The 25,709-nt window shown below is 55.1% G+C and overlaps 12 protein-coding genes across 12 annotated transcripts; 2 read left to right on the forward strand and 10 right to left on the reverse strand.

Annotated features, from left to right (window-relative positions):
• Nucleotides 1–1,030: 1,030 nt before the first annotated feature.
• K489DRAFT_328345 (RmlC-like cupin) lies at nt 1,031–1,977 on the forward strand (the record flags this gene model as incomplete). The annotated part of the gene is made up of 3 exons (XM_033602050.1): nt 1,031–1,265; nt 1,358–1,558; nt 1,679–1,977. The coding sequence occupies 3 exons, from the start codon at nt 1,031–1,033 to the stop codon at nt 1,975–1,977; spliced, it is 735 nt and encodes a 244-aa protein (XP_033455050.1).
• Nucleotides 1,978–2,210: 233 nt separating this feature from the next.
• K489DRAFT_304255 (phosphoglycerate mutase-like protein) lies at nt 2,211–3,055 on the reverse strand (the record flags this gene model as incomplete). The annotated part of the gene is made up of 2 exons (XM_033600507.1): nt 2,211–2,735; nt 2,903–3,055. Coding segments are annotated over 2 exons (678 nt in total), but the record flags the coding sequence as incomplete, so codon positions are not given.
• An 806-nt stretch (nt 3,056–3,861) lies between these two features.
• Nucleotides 3,862–5,710, reverse strand: K489DRAFT_414076 (uncharacterized protein; the record flags this gene model as incomplete). Its single annotated transcript, XM_033608123.1, has 3 exons — nt 3,862–4,340; nt 4,395–4,556; nt 4,615–5,710. 3 exons carry the CDS (start codon nt 5,708–5,710, stop codon nt 3,862–3,864), a joined length of 1,737 nt encoding a protein of 578 aa, XP_033455052.1.
• A 1,772-nt stretch (nt 5,711–7,482) lies between these two features.
• On the forward strand, nt 7,483–8,382 carry K489DRAFT_391398 (uncharacterized protein; the record flags this gene model as incomplete). The annotated part of the gene is made up of 1 exon (XM_033606691.1): nt 7,483–8,382. One exon carries the CDS (start codon nt 7,483–7,485, stop codon nt 8,380–8,382), a length of 900 nt encoding a protein of 299 aa, XP_033455053.1.
• A 161-nt stretch (nt 8,383–8,543) lies between these two features.
• On the reverse strand, nt 8,544–9,815 carry K489DRAFT_374635 (uncharacterized protein; the record flags this gene model as incomplete). The annotated part of the gene is made up of 1 exon (XM_033603547.1): nt 8,544–9,815. The coding sequence occupies one exon, from the start codon at nt 9,813–9,815 to the stop codon at nt 8,544–8,546; it is 1,272 nt and encodes a 423-aa protein (XP_033455054.1).
• A 105-nt stretch (nt 9,816–9,920) lies between these two features.
• K489DRAFT_134543 (uncharacterized protein) lies at nt 9,921–10,938 on the reverse strand. Its single transcript, XM_033599066.1, has one exon. The coding sequence runs from the start codon at nt 10,775–10,777 to the stop codon at nt 10,169–10,171; it is 609 nt and encodes a 202-aa protein (XP_033455055.1). The 5' UTR covers nt 10,778–10,938; the 3' UTR covers nt 9,921–10,168.
• A 1,527-nt stretch (nt 10,939–12,465) lies between these two features.
• Nucleotides 12,466–12,970, reverse strand: K489DRAFT_307567 (uncharacterized protein; the record flags this gene model as incomplete). Its single annotated transcript, XM_033600592.1, has 2 exons — nt 12,466–12,686; nt 12,790–12,970. Coding segments are annotated over 2 exons (402 nt in total), but the record flags the coding sequence as incomplete, so codon positions are not given.
• A 2,771-nt stretch (nt 12,971–15,741) lies between these two features.
• On the reverse strand, nt 15,742–17,482 carry K489DRAFT_414080 (amino acid transporter; the record flags this gene model as incomplete). Its single annotated transcript, XM_033608124.1, has 2 exons — nt 15,742–15,880; nt 15,957–17,482. 2 exons carry the CDS (start codon nt 17,480–17,482, stop codon nt 15,742–15,744), a joined length of 1,665 nt encoding a protein of 554 aa, XP_033455057.1.
• Nucleotides 17,483–18,070: 588 nt separating this feature from the next.
• K489DRAFT_385288 (allantoinase) lies at nt 18,071–20,417 on the reverse strand. Its single transcript, XM_033606058.1, has one exon. It carries the CDS (start codon nt 19,941–19,943, stop codon nt 18,321–18,323), a length of 1,623 nt encoding a protein of 540 aa, XP_033455058.1. The 5' UTR covers nt 19,944–20,417; the 3' UTR covers nt 18,071–18,320.
• An 83-nt stretch (nt 20,418–20,500) lies between these two features.
• K489DRAFT_134603 (uncharacterized protein) lies at nt 20,501–20,960 on the reverse strand. The gene has a single exon (XM_033599067.1). It carries the CDS (start codon nt 20,865–20,867, stop codon nt 20,559–20,561), a length of 309 nt encoding a protein of 102 aa, XP_033455059.1. The 5' UTR covers nt 20,868–20,960; the 3' UTR covers nt 20,501–20,558.
• Nucleotides 20,703–24,022, reverse strand: K489DRAFT_385289 (uncharacterized protein). The gene has a single exon (XM_033606059.1). The coding sequence runs from the start codon at nt 23,574–23,576 to the stop codon at nt 21,054–21,056; it is 2,523 nt and encodes an 840-aa protein (XP_033455060.1). The 5' UTR covers nt 23,577–24,022; the 3' UTR covers nt 20,703–21,053.
• Nucleotides 24,023–24,620: 598 nt separating this feature from the next.
• K489DRAFT_385290 (uncharacterized protein) lies at nt 24,621–25,130 on the reverse strand. The gene has a single exon (XM_033606060.1). The coding sequence runs from the start codon at nt 25,062–25,064 to the stop codon at nt 24,774–24,776; it is 291 nt and encodes a 96-aa protein (XP_033455061.1). The 5' UTR covers nt 25,065–25,130; the 3' UTR covers nt 24,621–24,773.
• Nucleotides 25,131–25,709: the final 579 nt, after the last annotated feature.

Consider the following 25,709-nt stretch of genomic DNA (forward strand, 5'->3'; position numbering starts at 1 on the left):
CAAATGGAGAGCTAAATATAGAGTTTCCGGACTACATGTACCTGTCACAGCCGCGACACAGCGAGGAATTTCCCCTTCTGGAAGTGTCATCACTACGCATGTGTATTACTGGTGTTTTTTCAGCCCCGGAACACATGGCAAAGTATGGAGAAGATTTATAGCCGGATCTTGGCTTTTTATTTTCTTTGTTCCATGTGTGTCAGGAACACTGCCACGTCATGCATAGGATCGTGTGATAGTTCGAACGAAGTCACGATCCTACAAGGGATTTCCTGCTGGTGGTGGTGATTGCGGCGCTGGATTTTGGAAATAAACCTCAAGGAAAGGGGTCTAGATCACATATGAGCAAGAAGAAGTGATTCTGGACGACGAGAGACGATATTGACAAGAAGACAGGAAACGTCAAATTGTCTGAAGCGACCCCAAGCTTTCGAGCGCGAGAAATGGAGTCCTGTTGGAGACGACCTCAAAATCCCTGTGTGGAGTCCGCGAACTCCCACATGTCATATCGTGGCTGAAACGTCAACATGTCATGCAAATGTCCTTTTATCGGCATTCTTCCAGCCCCCTCGTGCATCTCTAACACAAGATCAAAGCCCTGTCCGACCACATGGCTTCCACAAACGCCCCTTACTGACTCTGGTCCAATGCCTTCGCTTGTGCGTTTGCTCGAGACGCTGTGAAGCCACTGGAATCCCTGGTGGAGGCCAGACATGCTGATTCGATTCGCAGCGTACGCCTCTTTGTGACATGGGGCCGAAAAGTTCATTTCGATCTTGCACATCCTACCGAGTGAGGGCAACATGTTCATCACGGCTTTGTGATGCATCAAGTTGTAATCCAGGCTGAAGGATCTTGGATGTATAAAGATCGAGGCATGTTCTATTATTTCCTGCCATCTGATATCCTGGACCATTCACATTGCAATAAGCAATCCCGTCTTTCAAGCTTTCGACAATAGCAAAACCAAATCAACAAACCATCCATTAAATTATAAATATTCGACATGCGTTCTCAATCGATATGGGTAATGGCCGCCCTTTTCATCGCGGCAATCACAGCCGTCGACACGACCATCAATCCCGAGTTGAATGCAAAACTCAGCACCTCCACCTCCCAGCTTGACCGCCTTGCCCTGCTCCCCTCCAACAAAGACTGGCTCTTCGACTTTTCCACCCAAAAGCCAACCTACAACTTCTCCCCTGGCGGCGTAACCAACATGAACGCCGCGACCTTTCCCGCCGCAAAAGGCCACGGTTTGACCCGTCCGTTCTTCCTATGCCTCCCTTCCTCTCTCTCTACCTGCCTCGAAACCACCTCTTCTCCTCCCTCCTTACTAACAGATAGATATGCACAGTGGCCGTCCTGAACCTCGGACCCTGCTCCATGCTTCCCCCTCACTTCCACCCCCGCGGGGCGAATTTCGTCGTCGCCATCTCAGGCAACACGACGACCTACATGTACGAGGAGAACGGGGCGCACGCCATCACGGAGATACTCACGCCCATGAAAGCGACGATTTTTCCTCAGGGTAGTCTGCATATGATGGTCAACACCGGTAGGTCCCGTCATCAATCCCGGCCATCAAACTTCACCTGGGCACCTTCCTTTTGAGCAAACCCTGATATCGGCATCTCCCTCAAGGATCAAATTCTCCTGACGAAAATGGTATCAATAGGTTGCGAAAACGCCCAGCTCATCTCCGCGCTGTCCAGCGACGACGCTGGGACGTCGAACTTCGGACAAATCTTCACGAACGGATTCCCCTCCGACCTGATCAATGCGGCCTGGGGGTCGAACGTCGTGAACGGCGAATCCCAGGCGAAGATGAATCCTCCGGGCACGGGGGCGAATTGGGGGACGAAGGAATGCTTGAGTCGATGTAAGGTCAACACTACTTCTGCTAGTGCTGGTCCTGCTGGGTACTCTACTGCTGCTGGTGGTGGTGGAAAGGGAGGAAACGGGACGAGGTCTTAAGCGTAGCTGGACCCCTTTTTATCTTTCGGATGATCCATGGAATTGGGTGGTAAGCAAGGCAGAGAACGAATTGGATGCCAGTAAATGTCATCGAGAGCGTCAGTCGTGGGCGTCGTGATTCATAAAGAATTCTACCTCTCTATCTCTATCCCTCAATGGATGATCCTCCCCTCGACCCAGGGTAGATTCAAAATGACCCTCTTCTCCCCCTCCTCTGCCCCATCACCACTATCACCACCTCTGCGTTTCTTCGACTCCTCCGTCTCGACCAGCACCGCCCGCCCCCTCCCCTCCCCGGAAGAAGCATCCTCTTCAAACCGATAAGTCCTCAGCTCGGCCTCGCCCCACCAAGCCGTGGTCTGCTTGCCCTGGGCGTCGACCTCATGGGTGAGGTAATGGGCGAAATAGCCATGGCTGACGAGCACGACCTCGGTCTCGGGCCTGTCGCGGATCCAGCGTCTCAGCGCCTCGGCCCGCGCGTGGACGGCCTGGGCCTCGCTGGAGAAGTCGCCCACGTGCTCGAACCAGCCGTCGTCGCCGCCCGCGGTGCTAGACAAGTAGGAGTAATCTACAAGCTCGTCGCCGAATTGCGAGCGGAGCGCCGACGCGCTGGAGCCCGTGTCGCTGGGGTCCGACGAGACCTCCTCCGCGGCGGGCAGCGCGATGATGCGCAGGCCGCGGCGGGCGATGGAGGGCGAGAAGGCGTGCGTTGTGGTTTGGATTGCGCGGCGGAGGGGTGAGGCCAGGAGGAGGTCGATCTGTTGTTGTATATGTCATTGGATATCACGGCGCAGTTTCCCGGGACCACCCTTCTCCTCTCATGTGACGATGGCGTGGAGTAGGATGTTGGAGGGTAGGTATTGATACGATGCGAGATCTGGAGCTCGGGAGGAGAGAGAAAGAGAGAGAAAGAGAAGGGACGTACGTGATCGTGCCGGTCGAAGGCTGCACAGCGGGCTTTGCACTGCTCGACGCCCTTGGGGGTCAGTTCAGGGTCGTGCAGGAGATGGCCGTCTTTGGTGACTTCGGCGGAGTGGTAGCCCTGGCCGTGGCGCATGAGGTGGAGGATCGGCGGCATGGTTTTTTTCTTTCTTTTCTTGATTTAAATATTTTTATATTGGGTCTTTTTTCTCTGTCTTGGATCTAGTTCCTTCTTTTATTTCTATGTCTGTATATTTCTTGCTTCTAGATGTGTCTTTCTACTTTCGCGATCTTGAATGCGCTTTTTCTTGGAGGATGGGTTGTATTGGAGGTTGCTTGTGGGTCTGGAGCGATGATTGAGAGGTGAAGTCCTTGCTTGAAATATCTTGGATAACAGCAGTCACGACTGTAACACGATCTATAGTTTAGGTGAACATCATTTTATTTATAGGCGAGGGAATGGAATCTAGAGGTGATGTCAACCGAGCTACATTTAAGCTTTGGCGTGGCTCCATCGCAGCAGATACGAAGCTCAAATCCGTGCCGCCGACCCTGACATTTCAGCTACAGCACCACGCCGCATCGTCATTCCACATGATAAGCTCGACGAAGGTGCTGCAGATACGAAGGGGAAAAGGGTTGAGCTCCACTCGATTATTATGCAGTTGATTGGATAAATTACACGTGAGGAATGTCTCCCTGTCGCGATCAAATGCCGAGCAATCACCTGCAGGAGCAATTTCGAGATGTCGATGAGGGTCAATGCTACGAAGACACCTCTCGCGTTCGCACTCAGCATCACAACGATTTCGGTTGTTCATGTCATGAGCGATGTGCACGTGTACCTGAATCCCTGCTGTCGACATGCTGTGATGTGGAAATGGCTCGAAGCGTTGAAAATTCGACACGCTGATGTACTGTACTCGAGATGAGTCCAGACGGCGAGCAAGTTGCGATTTCCGATCAGTTCGTGAACAACTTCTTGCGACGTTCACACCCCATCAGGAGCATACTCTTGACACGAGGATCTGGAGCACGCTCGTGACCATAGCCGCTCGTAGACCAACCGGTATATTCGGAAACGTACAGTCGGAACTGAACGGAATCCGCCTTGACACGTTTCATATGGTTCAGGAACAGCTCGTCGGTGCGTTCGACTCGACGCCGTCCGTGGAAGTGCAGGTTCAGTTCACGTAGTCGGGCATGCTTGGCCAGATTGCGAAGGATCGAGATGAGGTTTTCATCGTGCACAAAGCGACGCTTCTCTGCGGTGGAATCGGGCGGGCTCAAGCCGGGAAGTGCATCTTCGAGATTGAAGGACAGTTGACGGATGAGAGCGATGTTTTTCGGACCGATGATTTTGATGAATTTCCGAGCTGGACCGAATCCGGCCTCTTTCCAGTCCGGGTCCCAAAAGGATCCGTGTCGAATCGAGCGGCGTTCTGGTCATGCAAGATTAGTTCTCTGGTCATGTCGATTGTGACATAACCTCTTACCAATGCAAAAGCGATTCTCCGAATACAAGATGGTACGAGCTTCGGAGTAGATCTGACGATTTGCACGCAGAAGCGCCGCGGTCAGCGTGAGGTTCGTTGCCCGTCCGATGTGTAGAGGGCTCTTCGAGGTGAGCGTGGCACGGTAGATCTTGTTGCGTAGTTCTGTCAAATGTCAGCATGTCAATGCCAACGCCCGTGTGCAACGATGTCATGGTTTTACCTGGAGCAAGATCCATGAAGCCGACCGACTGTTTGAAAGTCTTGATAATCTTCGCAAATCTCTTTGAACGTCGCTTTGTGTTGACAGCAGACTTCATCGACAGCTTGACAATCAGTGTCTTGGCTTTCTTCGGTGTCACTAGCTTGGCTTTCTTGGGACCAGAAGGTCCGTTCGCTGCGCTGAGATCTTTCGGGTCAAGGCGAAGGACGATTGGCTCCTGACGACCCAATGGAACATTGACCGTGAGCTGTATGGAGTAGTGCTCGTGAGCTTGGGAGATCCCACTGCCTTCGACCTCGTTGACCGAAGCTGGCTCCCGATTAATCAAAGTTGCCTCTTCGTCACTGTATTCCGAATCCAAATCAACGATATCGTCGTCTTCATCTCCCAGTAGCAATGCTGGCGGCGATTCACTTCGTTTGCGTTTGCCGAGACACATGGGCCGTCCTTCATGTTCTTCGAGATATGTCAATGCATCTCTGACGTTGCCTTTGTGTTTCTCGACAACCTTTGTGATCGTTTCGATGCTTCTTTCTGGGTAGAGTGAATTGATCCGTCTCACTCTGGCTCGCAGCTTGGCGTCCGGGATGTTGCGAAGCAGTTGCGGAACGGACATTTCGAGGTCGCTGAGCTCTTCTTCGCCAGGTTCAGCGTGCTCGTCGTACTCGTCAGAAAGTCCATCTTCACCATCATCAGAATCGAGAGCATTGTGTGAAGTGACCATCCTACGACTGGCACGAATCGGACGACCTCTGGCGTCACGAGTGATTGCCCATTCTCCTTCACCCAACTCTGGGCTTGGTGGACGGATTGCAAAGTTCGATCTTCTGAAGACTTTGGATCGGGCAGGCTGCGGATTCGTGATAGTGGTCGAGGTCTTTGAGCCATCCATATTTGTCTCTGTTTTGATGGTCGTTGTTGTTGTTGTGGTCGTGGCGTTCGAGTTCAAGGGCGGGCCTGGAAGTGACGGGTGGTTCGTGACCGGCACGATGTATGATTCGACATCAGGAAAGTCTGAAGAGTTTGGCAAGGAGGATGACAAAATCCCGTATGAGCCGTGGTCAACATGGATCTCATCACCTGATGCGCTGGCCATGATGTTGCCCATGTGGAGTCGTCATTCAGAAGATTTGCATGTGTTTGTGCTTGAAAGCTGGGCAGGTGAAGTGAAGGAGACGGCGAGGATCCTCACCATCATACGAGATGCTTGGCACGTCTGCCTGATCCATGTGTCGTGGATGTTGCGCATCGTGAAGAGAACACGTCAAGAACGGTACTTACCTAGGTAGGTAGGAACGTCGTGGAAGAGACGGAAGGAACCCTGGAAGGGATGGGTGCTCATGTGCTGTCTGCCTGACTGAAAGACCCGAAACACGCTACTGGGGGAGAGAGTTGCTCATCATCCCAACGACACACTGAGGCGATGAAACCTCCCATGTTCTTCTTTGACTGAATCCATCAAAGAAAGGCATATTCGCACGCAGGAAAAGGCTCACTCACCACCTCGATCGACAGAAATTGTGCTGATTCTCCGCCACGTTACCACAGATATTATTTCCCACATGCCGATGCCGCCCAGGAAACATGGTGAACGCATACACAGACACACACTAACTCACACTCACACGCGCACACGCACAGACAGACCGGTGATGGGTGGCTGGAATGGCAACTGGCGCTGAGAACTGCCGACACCGTGCGAAAACAGACACCTTTGAAAGGCCATGGTACGGGTGATGGATGAAATGCAGTAGACGCAATGAGCAGGACGTCGGGTCTTGAACTGTACTATCGAGCGATCGTCTCACGACTGGGCACTGGAGAAGGAGGATGGTTGGCGGATCAAGGGCAACACGCTTCTTGAAGAACATTTCTTCACAGGGTTCTTGCGAAATCGTTCTTGACAGGGTTCTTGAATGGTGATCTGGCACAAATTGGAGGGTGAATATAGATCCCTAGGTAGAACTGGAGGTTGAATAGATCTTTAGGTAGTAACCAGACGCAGGTGAGAAAACGCAGATACATATGTACATCTTGCGAGGCCTACGGAGAGGAGGAATGTGAAAGAAAGTGAATGTAGAAGAAGGGCAGTCTCCGACGCGCGCTGGGACAGACCATGAATATACCTGCCATTGTCGATGCCATATCAACTTCTTCATCTCATATTTCTTCCTCTCCTTCATCCACTCCGAACAATTCCTCAATCTCACTCTCACTCTCAATCAAAGAAGAATAAGATCATCCCAGGAACGGCTCGCGTTTCCCACAAAGGAATGATGGACAACACAACATCAAGCCAATCAGAAAAATCTCAAATTGCTCCCTTGAAAAGGTGGTGAGTGGGCCCGAGAGCATATCAGCATCATCCACGCGAGACTCCCAGCGAGAGGAAATAAATTCCTCCGTGGTCGTGTCGGTGAAGTTTTTGCTAGAAACAAGGCCATCTCATCATCTTGGTGATAGTTGTGTAAGGGAGAAAAGAAGAGGAAAGAGAGGCGAGTGAGGGTTTGGGGTGAGAACTTGTGATATCGGCGGCGAGTGCGGACATGCGTCGACTTTTGGCCGGAGATTCCTCTTTATGCCTGTGAGGATCAGCGGGAAATGTTGTGGAACTGTGGATGTATTCATATATTGGAAACTACAGGTGATGCCCGCTATTTCCTTATCGATAAGAGGAATTTCTTCGTCACCTTCAACCTAGGTACCTACTGTCACTTGGGTGGGAGGGCCTCTTGTTCATCAACCCGCGCGGGACAAGGAAATTATATTTCAAACCAACAACACAAGAAACCCAAGAAGAGAAAAGGAAAAAAAAAACAGAAGAACAACAGGGAAAACTCCCCAACCTATTGATAACAACATCTCAACATGGGCTCCAAATACGGCGTCATCGTCATGGGCCCAGCAGGCGCCGGCAAGACCACCTTCTGCACCGCCCTCATCCAATTTCTGCGCAACAACCGGCGGTCCTGCTTCTACATCAACCTCGACCCCGCCGCCGAAGACTTCGCCTACGAGCCAGACGTCGACATCAAAGACCTGATCTCGCTCGAAGACGTCATGGAAGAACTCCACCTGGGACCGAACGGAGGCCTCATATACTGTTTCGAATTCCTCATGGAGAACCTCGACTTCCTGACCGAGCCGCTCGAGGAGGTCGGCGAGGAGTCCCTGATCATCATCGACATGCCGGGCCAGATCGAACTGTACACGCACGTCCCTGTGATCCCGCAGCTGATCGCGCACCTCACCAAGGGCAGCACGAACGTGAGCATGTGCGTGGCATACCTCCTGGAGAGCACCTTCATCGGCGACCGGGCCAAGTTCTTCTCGGGCACGCTCAGCGCCATGAGTGCGATGCTCATGATGGGCTTGCCGCATGTGAACATCCTGAGCAAGATGGATCAGGTCAAGGGTCAGGTGGCGAGGAAGGAACTCAAGCGGTTCATCGATCCGGACATCGGGCTGATGCAGGATGCGGCGGACAGCGGGTTGGTGTATGAGTGGAAGGATGGGGTGGACAATGGGGATGAGGCGGCCAAGGAGGAGGAGAAGAGGGATATGATGACGGGCGCATCGTTCACGAAACTCAATCGGGCGGTGGCACAGCTGATTGATGAGTTTAGTTTGGTGTCGTTTTTGAAATTGGATGCTCAGGATGAGGACAGCGTGGGCGCGGTTTTGAGCTACATCGACGACAGCATTCAGTTTCACGAAGCGCAGGAACCGCGAGAGCCGAACGATGAAATCATGGACGACGGTGAATGATGAGGGCAGCAAAAATGGACAGGCGGGTCTGAAGAAGACGATGGAATTATCTCATGGCTGGTTATGCAAAACGCTCCCATGTGCCCCGATGACATGCAACAAATCCGCTGAAATGCAGAGAATAACCCAACCCTGCAATGCGACAAAAACGAAGGAAAAAATCAATCAAGTTTAACCCGAGCGTCAACAAACAGCGACCTGAAAACCGTCATGAACATCAAAACGATATTCATCACCCAGATCGCCTCGACACCGATAATCATCGCGACAGATACCCACTCGATGGCGGGACTCTCCAAGACCCTCGCGAGATAAACCGTGCCCAGCGCCCAACCGACGTTCGGGAAAATCACCGCCCACCACGTATTCGTATAATGCACGGGGACCTTCCACCACGCGCCATTGGCCTCCCTCGCCCAGGCGGGCACATCCCACAGCGCGATGAGCGCCGCGAGGAAGAACCACCAACACGAGAACAGCCAAAGAAAGACGCCGATCCACGTCGCCACGATCAATAGGATCTCGCCCGCGAGGGGATGCTGTCCGAAATACCCATAACCCGTCGGCGCGGCCTCAGCGATCCCGATCAGCGCCACAATCGTAAACCCGCTCGTGCCGACCATGATGAACAGCCCCGGCCGCTGCGCCGGCGCCGGCCATCCGTTCTCGAGCAGGTTGCCCAGCATCATGGTCAGGAGCAACATGCACACCAGCCAGCCGAGGCCCTGATACGCCACCCCGGCCACCATGATCTGCACGCGCTCCTCGACCGGCTGGTCGCCCGCGATCGTCGCCGCGATCGTCCCCGTCAGCATGGCGTTCAGGATGAGCAGGAACATCGGCGGCGCGAAATCCACATGGCTCTGGCGCACGCAGCGGAAGATCACCGCCATGTGCACGGTCGTGCTGGTCAGGGAAATCCCGGCGTAGATCCAGAAGAGGACGCGCAAGGCGGTGATGATCCACGGTCCGGTATGCGGCATGCCGTAGTGGTGCATGTTCAGAATAATCGTGGCGAGCGACAGCCAGTAGCTGCCGAAGAAATTACACTCGGGCTTGGCGGTGAAACTCCGCGCGAGACTTCCCTTGTGTTTCGTCCAGCGCAGGACCATGAGCGCGTTGAAGGCCAGGAACAGCGCGATCTGCAGCATGAACATGATGATCCCGAGCGTCTCGAGGCCCGCGAATTGCTTCGGACATTCGTGCAATAACGAGGCGGCGCCGCCCGTCGACTGCGTGCAGGTGAACCACGACCACGTCACGTTCGCGCCGACCCATTCGGTGAAGGGCAGGCGGTGGCGTTGGCTCTCTTGCTTTCCGTGTTGCGCTTCGAGGGAGGAGGGGGAGGGATCGTCTCCTTGGTCGCGAGTCGGGGAGTGGTCGGGTTTGTCGGAGTCGGAGTCGGCATGGTGGTGGTGTCTCGACGACGCCATCCCTTCAAATATCTCGTCTCGTCTCGTCTCGTCTCTCTCTTTCTCTCTCTCTCTCTCTCTCTCTCTCTCTTTCAGTGACTTGTTTCCGACCTTTTCTTTTCTTTTTGATCTGTTCCAGGAGCGATCGAGACCCTTTGATCAGATTGAAATCGGATCGGATCGTTTCCCTTTCTGTGTTCGAGAGCAACCTGTATCGCTATTGATGATTCCCAGCTGAATGAATGGCAACGAGCGTGAAAGTTTTCAACGATGCAGATCCGGATCGACAGCAATGTTTCAGCAGAAAAGTGCAGACCATTCCCTGCCCAAAGCACGCGAGAGTGCAAGATATCCTCTCAACAGCCGGCCGATCGTCACGGATGGTCCTGCAGGCCTCGAAGAATATGTATCAGAAAGAAAGAGAAAAAAGAAGGCCCTTCCGTCCTGTCTTCGTCGCGCGCGCGGCGGTTGTCGTGTGATGGCATGGCACATTGGGCGGAGTGACGTAGGGCATGCGCAATCCAGTATCTGGGGGAAAAAATCCTCCATTGGCGGGCGTTTTGCGCTGTCTCAGGCGAGTCTTGCTTCCCCCGCGGCCGACCCGCCCGTTTGCCCTTTTTGCTTGTGCCGCCGTGGGCCCGCCCGTTTGCCGCCGTGTGGGCCCCCCGAGAGACTTGTCTGCCGGACTTCCGGGTTGCTATCCCAGAACATCGATGGATCTTGGGGGATAACCGCTCTGAATTGGAGGTTTCTTGCTCCCAGGGTTGAGTTTGGCGGTGAGTCCAGGCGGAGCTGATCAGTAAGGTTTTCTTTCGCCTCTTCGATATTGGGCCGCGATGCCGTACAAGTCGATCAATGGAGGAGGAACTCTTTGTTTCGAGATATCGCCATTTATTGGAGCCATTTCGGAATCTTTCGAAGGATTCGTCGTGGGAAATGGGTTGAGAGAGATGATAGGGAGTACTCCCTCTTTTCACGGCCATTTATTCCGATATGGGCAATATCGATCATTTTAAGATCTCGCAATACCATCCTGGTATGGCAACAGATCCATCCCGTCATCTCCAGACTTCGGCTCTTCTGCTCATCAGATCGCCATGCGTCGGTCCCGGACAGAGCTCCGCAGACGTGGTTGCCATGCAGATCCCTAACCTTTAACCAGCAGTAGCCACGCGTGCCATGCCGCTTCTTGAACGCCGCGGAGGAGGAAATGCTCACGATGTGAGGCGCAGGGCAAACCCGGCGATATGTAGACATATATATACATATATCGTCGGAGCGAAGAGACCGGTATAGAGATAAATCATGGCCCGACCGGTGGAGCGCGCACGCGTGTGCCAAATGATCGACGAGACTTTTGCAGGTCGCCTCGAAAAGTGCGTCCGCAGTGAATCCATGCGTGCAGCAAAGTTCCCTCCAAAATGCAATCTTCACACAAAAGTTGGCGGAACCGGGACCCGTGAAAGGGCGACTCTTTTGTCGTTAATATTTCTTCTTTCCATAGGGAGAATCGAATCAAAGATGAATACTTCGCGTGAAGTTAAAGGTGTATCTTACGCGCCCTCGGTAGTCGTGAACCGCACGTAGAACGGCCGTATTATTAGCTCAACATACAATCCAACTTTGCTCTCCTTTGTTCCTTCGATGTTCGAGAACAACATCTTTCAACTCCGTCCTCAAGCCAGAATTGTCTCTCCTCCCACCTCGTTTCTTCATCATGTCCCCAAGCCAAGCACATTTCCAAGACAGCATTAACTCATCAAAGATGCCAAAACCTCGTCGTCAATCCACCAGGGTATCCAGCGTCCGTCCACTCATAAATCATCGATGTTCATGCCCCTTGCCCCGCCGCCGGTGATGGCGGTGAAACCCCATCGAATGCCCGATCGATGTAATCCTTCGCCGCCGCCCTCGCAATCGCCTCCGTCCGGGCAATCCCCGCCGCCGCCTGATCCGCCGTCGTCGAGACCGCCTCGGTCGCCGCCGCCTGACCCCTAGCGAGAGCCTGTTGAGCCGCGAGTTCGTTCTCGCGGATGGCCGCACGAGCGGCGTCAGAGCGGTCCTGGACCGCGCCGCGGGCCGCGTGATCGTATTGGGACAGGGTATCGCGGGCGCGGGTCTGGGAGTCCGCCACGACGTTCCGCGCGGAGGTCTGGCCTTCGACGAGGACGGCGCGGGTTTTCGAGTCGATCTCCTGGCCGATGGCTTCTGCTTCGTGGATGGTCTTCTGCACTGCGCCGGCGACGTCGGCGCGTTTCTCGTCGAGCGCCGCCTTGCTTTGGTGCTCGAGCTCTTTCTCCAGGTGTCCGATGTCGCGCATCTTCTCTTCCAGCCGGGCCTTCAGGCCCGCGACGTTGGCGGTGAGACCGTCGCTGAGGCCGTGCTGGGCTTTGCTGATGGCCGTGCTGGCTTCGGCCTGTTTCTCGTGGAACCAGCCTTTTCCGAAGGAAACGAGGCCTTTTTCCAGATCGTTGACCTCGCGCGCCGAGGATTGGGCTTCGTTGTGGAAGTTCCGTACGCCCTGGTTTGCTTCGGTGAGGATCTGTTTGCCCTGGAACACCATCTGCTGGCCCTGCTGTTGGAGTCGTTGCACGGGCTGCGGATATGCGCTCTGCTGGGCCTGCTGTTGGTTCGGTCGGAGACCCTGGCCTAATCCCACGAAGCGGTCGGCCTGACTGGATTCCACGTCGGTCTTGACGGACTCGAACATCTGTCTGATCAAGGCGACTTCGGCCATGACGTCGAATGCTTGCCCGCAGCTGAGATCCCGTTCGCGTTGTTCGATGTACTCCCGGACGATGGACCATTCGTGTTGATAGTAGCGCAGACGATTCGGCAGACCGGAACCTTTGAGATAGGTGAGAAATCCCGCGATGATGGTGTTGATGGCACCTGTGTGTAATGACCCCGCCGTCAGTCTCCAATCCACGATCTGCTTTGTTCCCCATCGTCTTCATTTCCCTTCCTCACAGCGAACCCAAAGCCGAAAACTCACCAAACACCGTAATCGCACTCCGACTTCCATCCGCCGCTCCCAAAGCCGTCAACGCCGCCGCCACAACGATCTGCAAGCCCAGGCAACTATTGATCAACCTCGACGCATTCTTATAGTTGTTCTTGCATTTGAGCTCCGCCGTGCATACGCGCGCATAGACTCCGGTATTGGGCGCCGGTCGACCAGTGCTGCTACTCGAGATTCTGCCCGGGATTATACTCGATGATGCGCGGAAGGATTTGTCTTGGACAACTGTGACGCGTGAGCAGAAAGAACGTGTCAGTGAAAGGAAGGACCCCCTTCTTTTCTGGAGTTTCAGTGAGAACGGATAGAAATCCAACAGTTTACGTACTTCCAACTAATAGTCGAAACTGCTGGAGCCCCGGCGCCGGGGTGATGTAATCACTCAGATACTGTGACGGTTGGCCGCCGTGACCGTGGCCGCGAGTTGTCTGCGTGTCGACGGAGTCCCGTCGTCGGCCTCCCGCTCCAGCACCAAGTTCCGCATCCATTGGAGCGGGAGATTTTGCGGCCGCCATGATGGCCTTGACGCGACCTGCGAATTCCTTGAGGGCGTTCATTGGCCTCTGCTATCCTTTCGTGGTAAGCTGGGCTAGCTAGCTAGCTTTCCTTTTGCCGTTGTCCCAGCTGCTGCTCTTGTAGGATAGGAGAGGATGAGGAGGGTGTTGATCCTTTCACAGTCGTTTGTGGACAGCAGCCTCGCGGGAAAGAATAGAGCACGAGGGAAGGCGGGATCGGGAGTATGTGAAGATGGATGTGAGATTGGGCGCAAGGATGCTATATACATGTGACTGGAGAGCGAGCAGAGCGCATGGGTATATGTACCATTGTATAAAAAAACGCGATTCGCGGATCGACAGACCGATATGCAGGAAGGTCAACCTGCTTCCTTCCCGCTTGGAGCATCGCCTGTTAGCAATGCCGACGGCGAGGGAGACGTGCGGTATCTCATCATGGAAAGAATGCAGAGATGGATGGAACTCGAGCCATCAAAGCTGTCGCCAATCGCATGCCCTTCCACCGGGATCATTGAGCTCGCGCAGTGTGCAAGTGGAGCTCGTTTCTCTGCTGGACGGGGTCCGTGCATGCACGCGCATAAGTTAGATGCATGCGACTATCAGTCGTTATATGTTCCCAAGTGTACAAGCGATGTAGATCACTCGAATTGGCTCGTGAAAGGCTGCTGTGGCTTCTGTGGCTTCGTTCCTTTTCGCAATTGGTCGTGTGGGGACATTGGGGGTATGCGTGTGGAGAAATGGCATGATCTCCACATCATGTAAATCTCACACCACTTTGTTCCACAAGAGAAAGCTTCATGATCGCTGCTGTGAATTGATCGTGAGACCTTTTCTGCTTCAAGGCGCGTGATCAGATCACAGCGAGCCCAAGAGAGAAATCGGGCAAATACTGGATATCGTCATGCATCATCAAGTGGAGTCGAAGTCCCGAAATGCGAAACGAAGCGAGGATGGATGGCAAAAAAAGACGAGACGGATGGAATGGTTCCCTCGTGCGGGCGGCCGACGCCGAACGATGGCGCCGAAGCCAAATATTCCTCGGCTCACGATCAGGGTAAAACGTCCTCTCGATTCTAACGGTTTTGAGGTTTAGTGCGGGCTGAGGGTCGTGATTTGCCCTCGAGTCACGGTCATTTTGGTGGTCCATCTCGTCCATCACCATGAAGCGAACGTGTTGTGATTCCAACTTTCTTCAACATGATCGACTGGACGTCGATAGACAGAGAACACGGATATAGGCATCTGGTCCGACGCCGTCCGGACCTCGTGCCTCGTTGCATGCAGGAGACGCACGATGAAGAGCGAAGTGCATGTCTTCTTTCTCGCCCATCAATTTCTCGGCTTGCATCACTGCTGAAGTCGGCGATCCGTGCATAAGATACTAGTTAATCCCGGAGCATTGCTTCTTCGTCCGCGTTGAGAGCTCGTGCCGCTGCTGTTTTTCCTTCGCCCTTGCACCGATGTAGAATATGCACGCACGATGCACAGACGACACTCTTGCGCTGGGCGATCTTTTCCCATGCGAGGAAATGTCCAGCATGCTATTCAAGCCTGCATATAATAATCAACCCGCTCGTTTCCATTCCGGTGGCATTGTCCTCGCCGGATCGTGAGACTGGCGCGTTTCTCTCGATGATGCACAGGAGATCTGCGGGCGGAAAATGGGTGGCTGATTGATGATGTTTCCTTCCCGCTTCGGCTCATATGCGAGGTTTTGATGGTTCATCACCCAGCCGGCCGGTGGCGCGATAAGAGGCGTCGTCTCATGATTTGACCATCTCGTGTATATCCAGCATGTCGTGGTGATGACTTCGTATCTTCTGTGAATATCATGTCTCATCGGTCGTGGCGTCCTCAGTCTCAAGATGGTCGCGTGTAGGCATTTCAAACGAAACATCACGTGCTCATTGGGCGCGCGCTCGCACATCACCCGACGTGGGCTTCATGCTCTTTCTCACAGATAGCGAATTCCCGTACATGTACAGTACAGTATTCGCGTATGGCTCAGACAGAAGCCATCGGCATTGGTGCTTGTGTCGTGGGCGTTGTGAAATCCTGCTGGTTATACTTGTAATGACTCTCGAAACCCACGTCGTGATCGTCTGGTCGTGTTTCTGCCCGCAGGTCTTTCGCCATCCCGCGATCCGCGAGCATCATACAGCTGGTGGAGTGAAGTCGCTCGCTTGAGATTACGCCCGCTGTGGGAACAGGATGCTACCGGGAGCGGGCGACGATAGACGAATTTGTTAGGAATGGCACACCAACTTTCGCAAAAGACGCGCGCAGATGCCACTGTCTCCGACAACGAGAACATGGGTCCATGAAGAAGTATCATGGTTCATCACAACCACGAATAGAATGAAGCGTGATCTATGGGAGGGTCTAATAACACAAAAGTTTTCGTCAAGCTGGATCAAGTAGCAGGCACATGGACGATCTTGGTAACACTGGTCCCGTCCTTCAACACCTCCGTGCGATTCTCCAATCTATACCCATACCATTTCGGCAGGACAATCGACCATACATACCAATAAATGACGCCCGAAAGCATGCTACATTATTCCGTCAGCATCATACAGGTGAGGATGGAGCACATCTGGAATCGAGAAAAATCCCCAAAGAACTTACATGCCAGTGCCGACGAGGGCATAAGAAGCACCGTTGAGGAAGTCTCCCGCCTTCTGAGCAGAGCTGGGGAAGAACGGAGCGAGGAGTAGCGCGATGGCCAGGACGATGCGGAGGACGATGCCCGGGATCCATGCCTTATACGGCCGCTCCACGTCCGGCCTCTTATACCGCAGCCACAGCAATCCAGCGGCGATGGCGAGGGAGTAGATCTGTGCGGGGTAGCCCTCCACCTCGAGGATGAACGAGTAGACATCGCCGCTCGGAATGGTGATAACCAGCAATGATGGGATGTAGTGCAAAACCAGCCCGCCGAGAGGTGAGCCGAACGGCGCGGTGGACGAGAGGATCCGGGAGAAAGGCAGGAGGCCGGTGCGGCCGATTTCCTGGTTGACGCGGGCGAGGGCGAAGGTGACGACCATGACGTTTCCGGCGGCGCTCAGGGCGACCATGATGGGCAGGATGCGTCGGCCGACGGTGGCGCCGAAGACCCGCTGGAAGAAGAGGGCCGCGATGAGTTCGCCGCTGGTCTTGACCTCGTCGAGGGGCACGACGGTCAGGAAGGCGACGTTGGCGAAGAGGTACATGGCGGTGACGGTGAGGAGGGCCGCTCGCGTCACGGACTTGAGGGTGCGGATGGGGTCTTTGACCTCGTTGAGGACGTTGTTGAGGTTGTTGAGGCCGACGTAGGAGTAGTAGACCTTGAGGAAGGACGTCGCGATGGTGCCCCAGGACCAGATGGTACCGACCCAAAGCCCCTCCCAGGTCCAGTTCAATTCGCTGTGGTTAGTCGGCATGACATGGCTCGGAGTGTAGTCCTCCCTTGAAGTATGCCAGAAGACGGCGACGGGCGCCACCGAGATCATGAACACGATCAAACCAATCTTGATCCATCCGAGAACGTTCTGAATGAAAATCCCCGTCTTCATGAAACAGACATGAACCAGCGTGATGGCCGTAAGCAATGCAACCGCGATCGATTTATGCGTGAAGGAATCGTCCCGAAACCCCAGCCCGAAGAGCAAATACCTCGCAAACACAATACAATTACTCGCGGTGAAGCCCAAAAGGATGGCCTGAAAGGCGATCAGGACGCTGATGAGGTATCTCGGCCTCCGGTAGGTGTATTCGAGATAGACCTTCTCGCCGCCCGATCGAGGCAGCATGCTGCCGTATTCCAACGACACCGCCAGCCCGAAATACGCCACGACCGCGCCGACCGCCCACAGCGTCAGCGCCAGGCCGGGCGATCCCACCGACGCGAGGATCACGCCTGGCGTGGCGAAGATGCCGCTGCCCAGCACGCGGGAGATGGTGAGGATGTACGCGCTCGGCCATGTGATGGTGCGGCCGATGGCGCTGGTCTCCGGGACGACGTCGTCGTCGACGTCGTGGGGTCGGTGGACGACATCTCCGTCGGGAGCGGAGTGTCGTGGAGCGGCTTCTCGGGCGATGGAGTTGTAGCTGGTCTTGGAGGCTATCGAGCTCGAGGACAGCAGCGGTGATCGACTGCCTTCGGAATCGGACATTTCTGCAACCTTTCTTGTCGAATCCTCGATTCGATTTTTTTTCCTTTCGACACCTTACCGGGAGGAGGAATATATGGGAATTCTCCGCTCGTGTGGTATCTTGATGGTTAATCGTGGCGATTCCCGTCCGGCAGCAGGGCCAAAATCAGTCTCGTCGTCGCTCGCGTTGAATGAACAGCCTTGCTTTCGGATTTCTTGATGATGATGATGATGATGATGAACGTCGGCTTGTTGCGAAACACGTTTTCATCTCTTCTCATCTTTCCGCAGTCGCATTTCACGATCGTTAAATCCCCACGAACGAGGACAAGGAGGAGTCTCCGAACTACAATCAATCATCATATCGGGTTATCTCTGGGGGTTTATCGCCCGCCGCGTGTCGTGTCGTGTCGTGTCGTGCGCATGACGAGATGGTGGATTACCAAGAAATTCCACCATCACGCAATCGCCCCCAGCTTTGAGCGAATTCTCGCCTCTCTCTCGCTCTCACCCAAGGGTCAAAGAGGGAAGCGGAAAGCGGTGCGGCTGCGTGTGTCAGCAAACGTCAGCGTGCTGTATTTATAATGCAAACACAGTACATATTGGACTACATGTCGGAGCACGACGTCCGGTGCGCGGGAAATGCATTGGATCATCTACTGAAAGGGTCCTGTGAGGGGATCCCATGGGAAGAAAGCAGCCGGGCGAAATGCGCGCCGCAGAAATCCAACGTCCATGATTTTGCGCCCCTCCTATCATGATCCATGTACGAAACAACTCCCCATAAGTCTCCCGACAGGAAAAGTGTAAACAAAATGTATCCCGATGAGATTACTACATGGGCGAAACGAATCGCAATTCAAGAAGGAGAAGGCTTCCTCCTCGGCTCAAGCAACAACTCCCCCGTCGGCACCGTCCCGTCCCCGAATCCCCCCGATCGAGAATGAATCCTCCTGCCCCTCAACCAAGTCTCGACCGCGACACCCTTCAGCAGCCTCCCCTCGTACGGCGAGCATTTGTTCCTGAACAGCATGGTGTGCGGCTCGACGACGAAGGAGGCCTCGGGGTCGAAGACGCAGACATCGCCGTCCAGCCCGACTCGGAGTTCGCCCTTGCGGCCCTCCAGTCCGACCTGGGAGGCCGTGTTCTTGCAGCACCACCGGGCGATGTCCAGCAGCGTCTTGGATCCCTCGAGATGGCGGCGCTGGGACTCCGTCCAGAGAATGCTGAGCCCCAGGCCGACGGAACTAATCCCTCCCCAGGCGCCGAAGAAGTCTCCCGTCTTATCGTCCTTCTTCGCACCGCAGGATGACGCCGCTGTCTTGCCGCCGCCGCCGCTGCTGCTGCTCGCGACCACGGCGCCGGGGACATGTGCAGGTAAAAGCTTGAGGTCCGGCGTGCAGGGCGAATGGTCCGAGACGACCGTCGAAATCACACCGCCTCCCTCCTCCCCGGCGAGGAGTTCCCTCCACAGGCCCTCCTGGTTCGATTCGGAGCGGATGGGCGGGCAGCATTTGTGTCGCGTGTCGCCGTCGGGGACGTCCTCGGCGGCCAGGCTGAGGTAGTGGAAGCACGTCTCGGCGGTGATCCTGATGCCTCTCGCGCGCGCGTCGCGGAGGATGGGGATGGCCTCCACGGCGGAGAGGTGGACGATGTGCAAGGGGAGGTCCGGCGCCAGGGGCGCGAGGTGGACGATCTGGGAGATGGCGCAGGTCTCGAAGGCGGCCGGGCGCGAGTCGAGGAACGTTTGGTATTTCTCCAACGGGCCCGAGGGTTGCGCGGGCGGCCGGGAGGTCTGGACGTCGTCGCCGACGGACTGCGTGATGGGCGGGATCATCTCGGCGTGGAACATGACCGTCGTCGGCTCGTCCGCCAACTCCCCGAAGACCTTGGTGATGTCCTCTGCGGAGACGGCCGGGAACTCCTCGACGCCGCTGTCGATGAGGAACCCCTTGAAACCTCGCACGCCGGCCCTCACGAGCGGTTTCAACTCCGCTGCGTTCCCCGGGATGATGCCGCCATAGAAGCCTACATCGACCCAACACTTCCCCTGGGCGGCCGCGACTTTCTCCTTGAGGCCTTGCATCGTCGTGGTCGGCGGGATGGCATTCAGCGGCATATCGATGACGGTCGTGACGCCGCCGAATGCGGCTGCTTGGGTGCCCGTGTAGAAACCTTCCCACTCCGTCCGGCCGGGCTCGTTGAGATGGACGTGGGCGTCGACGAGACCCGGGAGTAAGACGTGGGGGGTGTAGTCGTTGTATGTGGCGTCGGCCGGGAATGAAGTCCGCCCGAGGACGGAATCGTGGATCGCTGTGATTTTGCCGGTGGCTTTGGAGATGATGATGGTCGCAGGAGTGAGGCGTCCTTCTACCACTGCTCGAGATGATGCGAAGATGACCAAGTCCGAGTCGCTTTGAATTGATTCTTGTTCCGGTGAGATGTCCGCGGTCTCCGCGTCATTTACTTGTTTGGCAGCCATCGTGATGTCCGGATCTTATATGGAGAGAAATGTGGCGTTTTTTAACAAACAATCCCAGCGAGCGACTGAACACCAGACCGACTGCATTAATTTGTTCCACCAGCGAGCGAAAGAAGAGGAGAGGAAACAACGCGTGTTCCGAACTTTTCCGCACGCAAAAACGACCGCGCTCAATGCATAGACGAATCGACGATAGCGAATGTGAGACTGTTGTATATGACTGACCGCCGCTGAGGTGGTGTTTATCGCGGTCTATTGAAAGCGGCCAAAAAGACGATACTTTCCATGTCGTTATCGAGAGAGTGAGGAGGGGCAAGAAATGCCATCCATTGGGACTGTGTATGCGGCGGCGGCCCTCTTTCGGACAGCCGGTCCGACATCGACGTAAAGTAACAATCAAGTACGTGAATACACCGTGCCGAAGCAGCGATTATATCGCTCGAAACCCGTGAATATGTTCTTGGACTAATATTGACACAGGGGAACATCGTATTTCAGAACAAACCGAAAAACCCCTCTGGTGCAAAGGAGAAGAGAACCAAAGATTTGTAATCCATGATCAGTCATCAGTTGCGGCTGGAGCTGGAGGAGGGCGAGCTTAGGGTCGAGACAACCCTAAGCACACATCTCTCCCCTCCTGTCTCTCCTCCTTTCCTCTCCTCCTTTCCTCTCCTCTCTCTCTCTCCATGTTAAAAGCAGAGTCACGTCCGTCTTAGGGGAGGATGGCAAATGTAGCATCAGGACAGAAAAATTCGTATAAGAGGCGCGTTGGATTAATAAAAGGGAAAGAGGATGGAAGGCGCGAAGGTAAGGCCAGGAGTAGGATGGAGACGGAAAACGAGTTGCTGTCATATATCCGGGGAGGAGGAAGAAGAAGAATAAGGAGAAGAGGACGACCGACTTTCCACGTCGTTGGTGGTCCATTCCTCGAATCAAACATGGCAATAGCAATGACGACGACGACGACGACGATGATGATGAAGACGAAGAAGAAGAGAATTTTCATTTTCTCTAGACGCTTTCCTCCCATTTTCCTCCCATTTTTCTCTCATCTCATCTCCTCTGCTCCATCTCCGTCTCTCCATCTCCCCTCCTCCCACCGAAAACCCCTCAAGAGCTATCGCTGAACCGCTCCGCGTCGTAGATGCCGTTGACGAAATGGCGGTTCCCGGCGCCGGGGTCCAGCTTACTCAAAAACTCGGGCGGCACCGAGGGGATGTAGCGGCGCTCGCGCTCCTTGTTCACGCCGCCGAAGCCCGCGCCGTAGCTGACCAGCATGTCCGTCGAGGTGGGCAGGTGGAAGGGCAGGAGCAGCGCCGGGTTCATGAGGTTCGTCTCCGGCAGGTCGGCGTCTTGGTCGGAGGCGGAGGGTTGCGTGGGGGGGTTGGGGGCCGGGGAGGTGAGGGGGTGGTTGGCGTCGATGAGGGAGGAGGGGGGCCGGGAGGTGGAGGGTTGTGTGGCATCGTTGCTGTTGTGGCTGTGGTTGTGGCCGCTCGAGTGCGAGGCGTTGGAGGTCACGCGCGGTCGGCTCTTGACCTCCTGGATGTGGCGCGAGGCGGGCCGCGTGAGGGATTTCTCGCCCACCTCGGCGCGGTAGTGTTTGACGGCGTGGAGGAGCTGTTTCGTGGAGAGCGAGGGGAGCTGTTGGAGGGTGGTCTCCATCGCCTCGCGGTCCTCGCCCAGCGAGGAGAAGCACTGCAGCCATTGGAGGAGCTGCACCACCGGGGCGAGGTGGCGGCGGGCCGCGTCGATGGTGGCCTCGCCCGAGGGCGCGATCGAGCCGTTCTCGTACTGCTCCGGCAGCCGGTTGTTGGTGCGCGCCCAGTCCTCGAGCATGGAGATGTTCATGCGGATCTGCATGGCCTTGGTGCGCGCCAGGTAGCGTTTGTTGGACATGATGCGGTTGAAGATCTCGGCGCCCAGCCAGTAGTATAGCTGGGAGAGGATCTGTGCGGTGATGACGGGGTGGACGTCGTACAGGTCTTGGACGAACAGCGTCGACGAGAGGAGGGAGGTGATGTTTCGAGGCGATGTCTGGGCTTTCCGTCGAGGGGAGGGTGGTCGGAAGCGCTTGTCCACCGGTTCCGGCTTGACGGTCTTCTTCGTCCGGAGGAATTTCCATTCGTTCTGGAAGTGAATGTCCTCGAATCCGGGGATGGTCTCGTGATCGAGCATCGCCGTGTCCAAGACCTTATCCATTCGCCTCTCCGCATCACGGATGATGAGGATGTATATTTCATGCAACAGCTCGGCCATTTGCGCTTGGAATTGCGTCGTGACTTCCGCGAGTCCGGCGTCCTTTTTGAGGTAGTACAGCAGCAGAGTCGCGTTCGACACCCAAAACGCGAGAATCGTCATGTCCCATTGGTGGCGATCGACCACCGCATAAATCTTATCCTGTGACATTTCCAACCATTCCGCCAGCAGTTCGGCGTTTGCGTGGTAGTGGGCGTAGCGGGCACCGAGGAAGATGATATTCGCTGGGACGGGTTTCTGTGAAGCGGAGCGTTGTGGGGTCATGTTGGTCACGACCACATCCAGTATCCGTTCGATGTCGCTCTCCATAAAGACGAACATTTGATCGTTCAAGCACCGATCCCAGACGAATTCTTGACCTTCTTCGATTTCGTCGGGAGATTCGGGCTGTTCGTCCAATCCGAGGTTTCCAAGATCGACTTCGAGGTTGATCGCGCTTTCCATCATCATGCGCCTTCGCATTTCACTCTCGGCCAATTCCTCCTCGAATCGATCCTGCGAGAATCCCGATGTGTAAAAGTCGTCGGTCACGCCGGCGCTGCCGATGGAATATCCACTATGTTGGAGAAAGTCGGAGATCTCGCTGTTCGGAGGGGCAAAGTCGAGAGCGGTCCTACCGCTCGACGATTTGATGTCGGTGGAGGCGCCGTGATCGAGGAGGATTTTGGCGATGTCCTTGTGACGGTTTGTGATCGCCCACATCAGCGCCGTCCATTGGTTCCGATCTTGGCTGTCCACCGTAGCGCCTGCGTTGAGCAGTGAGAGCACGACTTCCCGATGCCCGAAGCAACTGGCGTAGACCAACGGCGGCGTCCCTTCCGCGTCGACCTCGTCTATGCGGATGAGATTGGACGCAGCGCCTCTGACCAGCCTCTGTACCCTCCTCGCGTCTCCGTTCGATGCGGCCATGAACAGGAAATCCTGTAGAGACTTTGTCTTTTCCTCGCTGGACAATTGTTCGTCATTCAGAATCGCCTCCTCCTCGAGTTCCCCAGCGTCTCCCACCTTCGACGTGGAGCCTGCGAGCATCTCCGCCATCCGTGCCTCATCGTTGCCGAACCCTTGCCCGAAGGCGCCATCGTCGTCCGGTTCATTGAGGGCCAGGTTGAATGTGAGGGGCTTTGCACTCGTGGGTGCCGTCAAGAATTGGGATTGTCCTTGCCAGGCATCGTAGTACTCGGTCTCTTGGTGGTGACCTGGGAAAGACATCCGGTCGTCTAGGGAGCGTGGTAGATCTGCAGGCAATGCCGGCGGTTTGTACTGATGTGAGATGGGATCGTCATTGTGGTGGTGGTTGTTCTCTTCCTCATCGACCTCCTCTTGTGTGTCCCGTAGAGTGGCGGTGGGAGTGGCAGGATGACCTCCGACAGCACTCATTGCCACTTTGAAAGGTTCATCTGAGTGTGGAATGGATACGGGTGCGGTTTGGCATCCCTCGAGATTGTCACGTGGCCAATTGTGTCCAGCGGGAGGTCGACTGACACAACCTTGGAGTGCGGGAGACGCGGCGGCGGCGGCGGGCAAACGTCAGAGGGTTCGGGGACGAGAACGACGGTGGAACGGCAGTTGGTGGTGGTTCTTCTCCAGACGACGACGGTTTTGTGTATGCGGGCGAAGGAATGTCGGTATCGTCACACGCCACGTCACGCTGCTGCTGATGATGGGTCCAAACGAGATGATGGAACAGGTGAGGTGTAGGAACTTTCTATGCCGCTGGGCTGCAATGGTAGGCAGTGGTTAATAATGAGGCTGTCCGCGATTCACCACAGGGCTTATAATTACTGTATTACTGTATTTGCTGGTGCAGATCGGCTGGACTGGACTGGACTGGGCAATGACACGACACGACACGATACCCCACACACATATGAACTCAGCATATATAGGCAATAGGCAGCCTGGAGGTGGTCTCCATAAATTTCCCAGGGTCATCTTCGGCTGTATTGCATCTTGATGATCTGAACCACCACCACCACCATCACCACCACCACCTGGGCGCCTCACAATCTGCCATTTCGCCTTTGACTATGCATGCGTATATTATATTCCACGAGGTACAGAACGGCGTCTTATCTACCGGGCAACTCTCATCGTGGAGGGAGACATCTCGAGTGAATCAACCAGTCAGTCAGTCAGGCAGGCAGGCAGGGCGAATTCCACACTCGACCAGCAATACCTAGGTTAGGTCGGTAGGTATGCACCGGTACAGCCCAGCCCAGCCCTGGAGGAGTCCTGCAGTCTTAGTCATCATGTCCGCACTGCACTGCCTTGGTAATATGATAACTGTACATACAGTGTATGCTGCTGCTGCTGCTGCTGGTGGCTTGACTGTTGAGGTTTCAGCGCCGAACCACATTCCCTTCTGCGGTTAATATCATTGATCATCGATTGATTATCACCCATCACTGTCCCCCTGGTCCCTTCCCTAGACGTTTCTGCATGGGGACCGTCCTACCGCCATCGTCAGGAGGCATCCCGTTGGAACGGGTTCGGACAGTCAATCCAGCTCGAAATTGAGGTGTCTGCGCGGGAGGAGTCTCGTACATACAGTATGTGGATATCACGTCACCGAACTCAGGTAATAATTCCCACGCTTTTCTTTTCCCAGTATCTGATCAACACATCTCCGAGATCTATCATCCCATGATCGACTTCGGCTGTACTGATAAAGAGACGAGCATCATCAACCGAAAGAACGTTCGTTCCCCATCGGAGCCAGATCCCCGCCGGCGTGTGGGATTGGGGGCTGCTCTTCCGGTGACATGGCGTCGGAGGAAAAGCCAACCCTACTGCAGGCGCAATCCATAGACGAAGGAGGGAAATGGAGGGGACCCATGATATCATCCATTCCCACCAGTCCGCCATGCCCTTTCATAGAACGTTCGTACTGTGAATGATATACGGAGAGGGACGGAGAATGGCAACGTACTAGATGACTGAGAATAATGGAAAGATCATACCATAAACCACAGCATAGCGCTCCGCGCCCAGCGACGATGTTGGGCGACAAGACCGGCGACAGTCTGTCTGTACGCGAGGAGGGAACAGACCGTATACTGTATACTGTATACTGTACACTGGAGACAGGTGGCAGTCGCACATCTCGTTCCGTATGCCCAGGTGCAGGTGCAGGAGGTGGCTTGCGGTGTGCGGTTTGCGGTTTGCCATCCATGCGCGAGAGATCGTACTGTACGGTAGATGGTTCAGATGGCTTGATGACCTCATCCCAGCTACCGCACCGCACCGCAGAGGAGAGGAGAGGAATTCACCGTCAACCGCGATCAGGACCATTTGCGTGCTGGATGTTTATAGACTCCAGGAGAGGGGATAGGGAGAGGGGATAGGGAGAGGGATAGGGAGTCACGAGTCTAGATGTCCTAGGGAGTTGTATAGCACGTACAGTAATAAAAATAATAATAATATACTGTACCAAGAAAAGTACCTAACTCGCCGTCACCACCACCGACGCTAGGACGGATGTTAGGTAGCCGTTCACGACGACGACGATCG

The sequence above is a fragment of the Dissoconium aciculare genome, assembly GCF_010015565.1.
Source record: "Dissoconium aciculare CBS 342.82 unplaced genomic scaffold K489scaffold_23, whole genome shotgun sequence".
NCBI classification, from domain to species: Eukaryota; Fungi; Ascomycota; class Dothideomycetes; order Mycosphaerellales; family Dissoconiaceae; genus Dissoconium; species Dissoconium aciculare.

What these genes read in the sequence shown, in the direction of transcription:
- K489DRAFT_134543 (XM_033599066.1), bottom strand. Translation starts at nt 10,777, where the DNA reads ATGGCCGTGAAAAGAGGGAGTACTCCCTATCATCTCTCTCAACCCATT.
- K489DRAFT_385288 (XM_033606058.1), bottom strand. Translation starts at nt 19,943, where the DNA reads ATGGCTGCCAAACAAGTAAATGACGCGGAGACCGCGGACATCTCACCG.
- K489DRAFT_134603 (XM_033599067.1), bottom strand. Translation starts at nt 20,867, where the DNA reads ATGGACCACCAACGACGTGGAAAGTCGGTCGTCCTCTTCTCCTTATTC.
- K489DRAFT_385289 (XM_033606059.1), bottom strand. Translation starts at nt 23,576, where the DNA reads ATGAGTGCTGTCGGAGGTCATCCTGCCACTCCCACCGCCACTCTACGG.
- K489DRAFT_385290 (XM_033606060.1), bottom strand. Translation starts at nt 25,064, where the DNA reads ATGGCGGACTGGTGGGAATGGATGATATCATGGGTCCCCTCCATTTCC.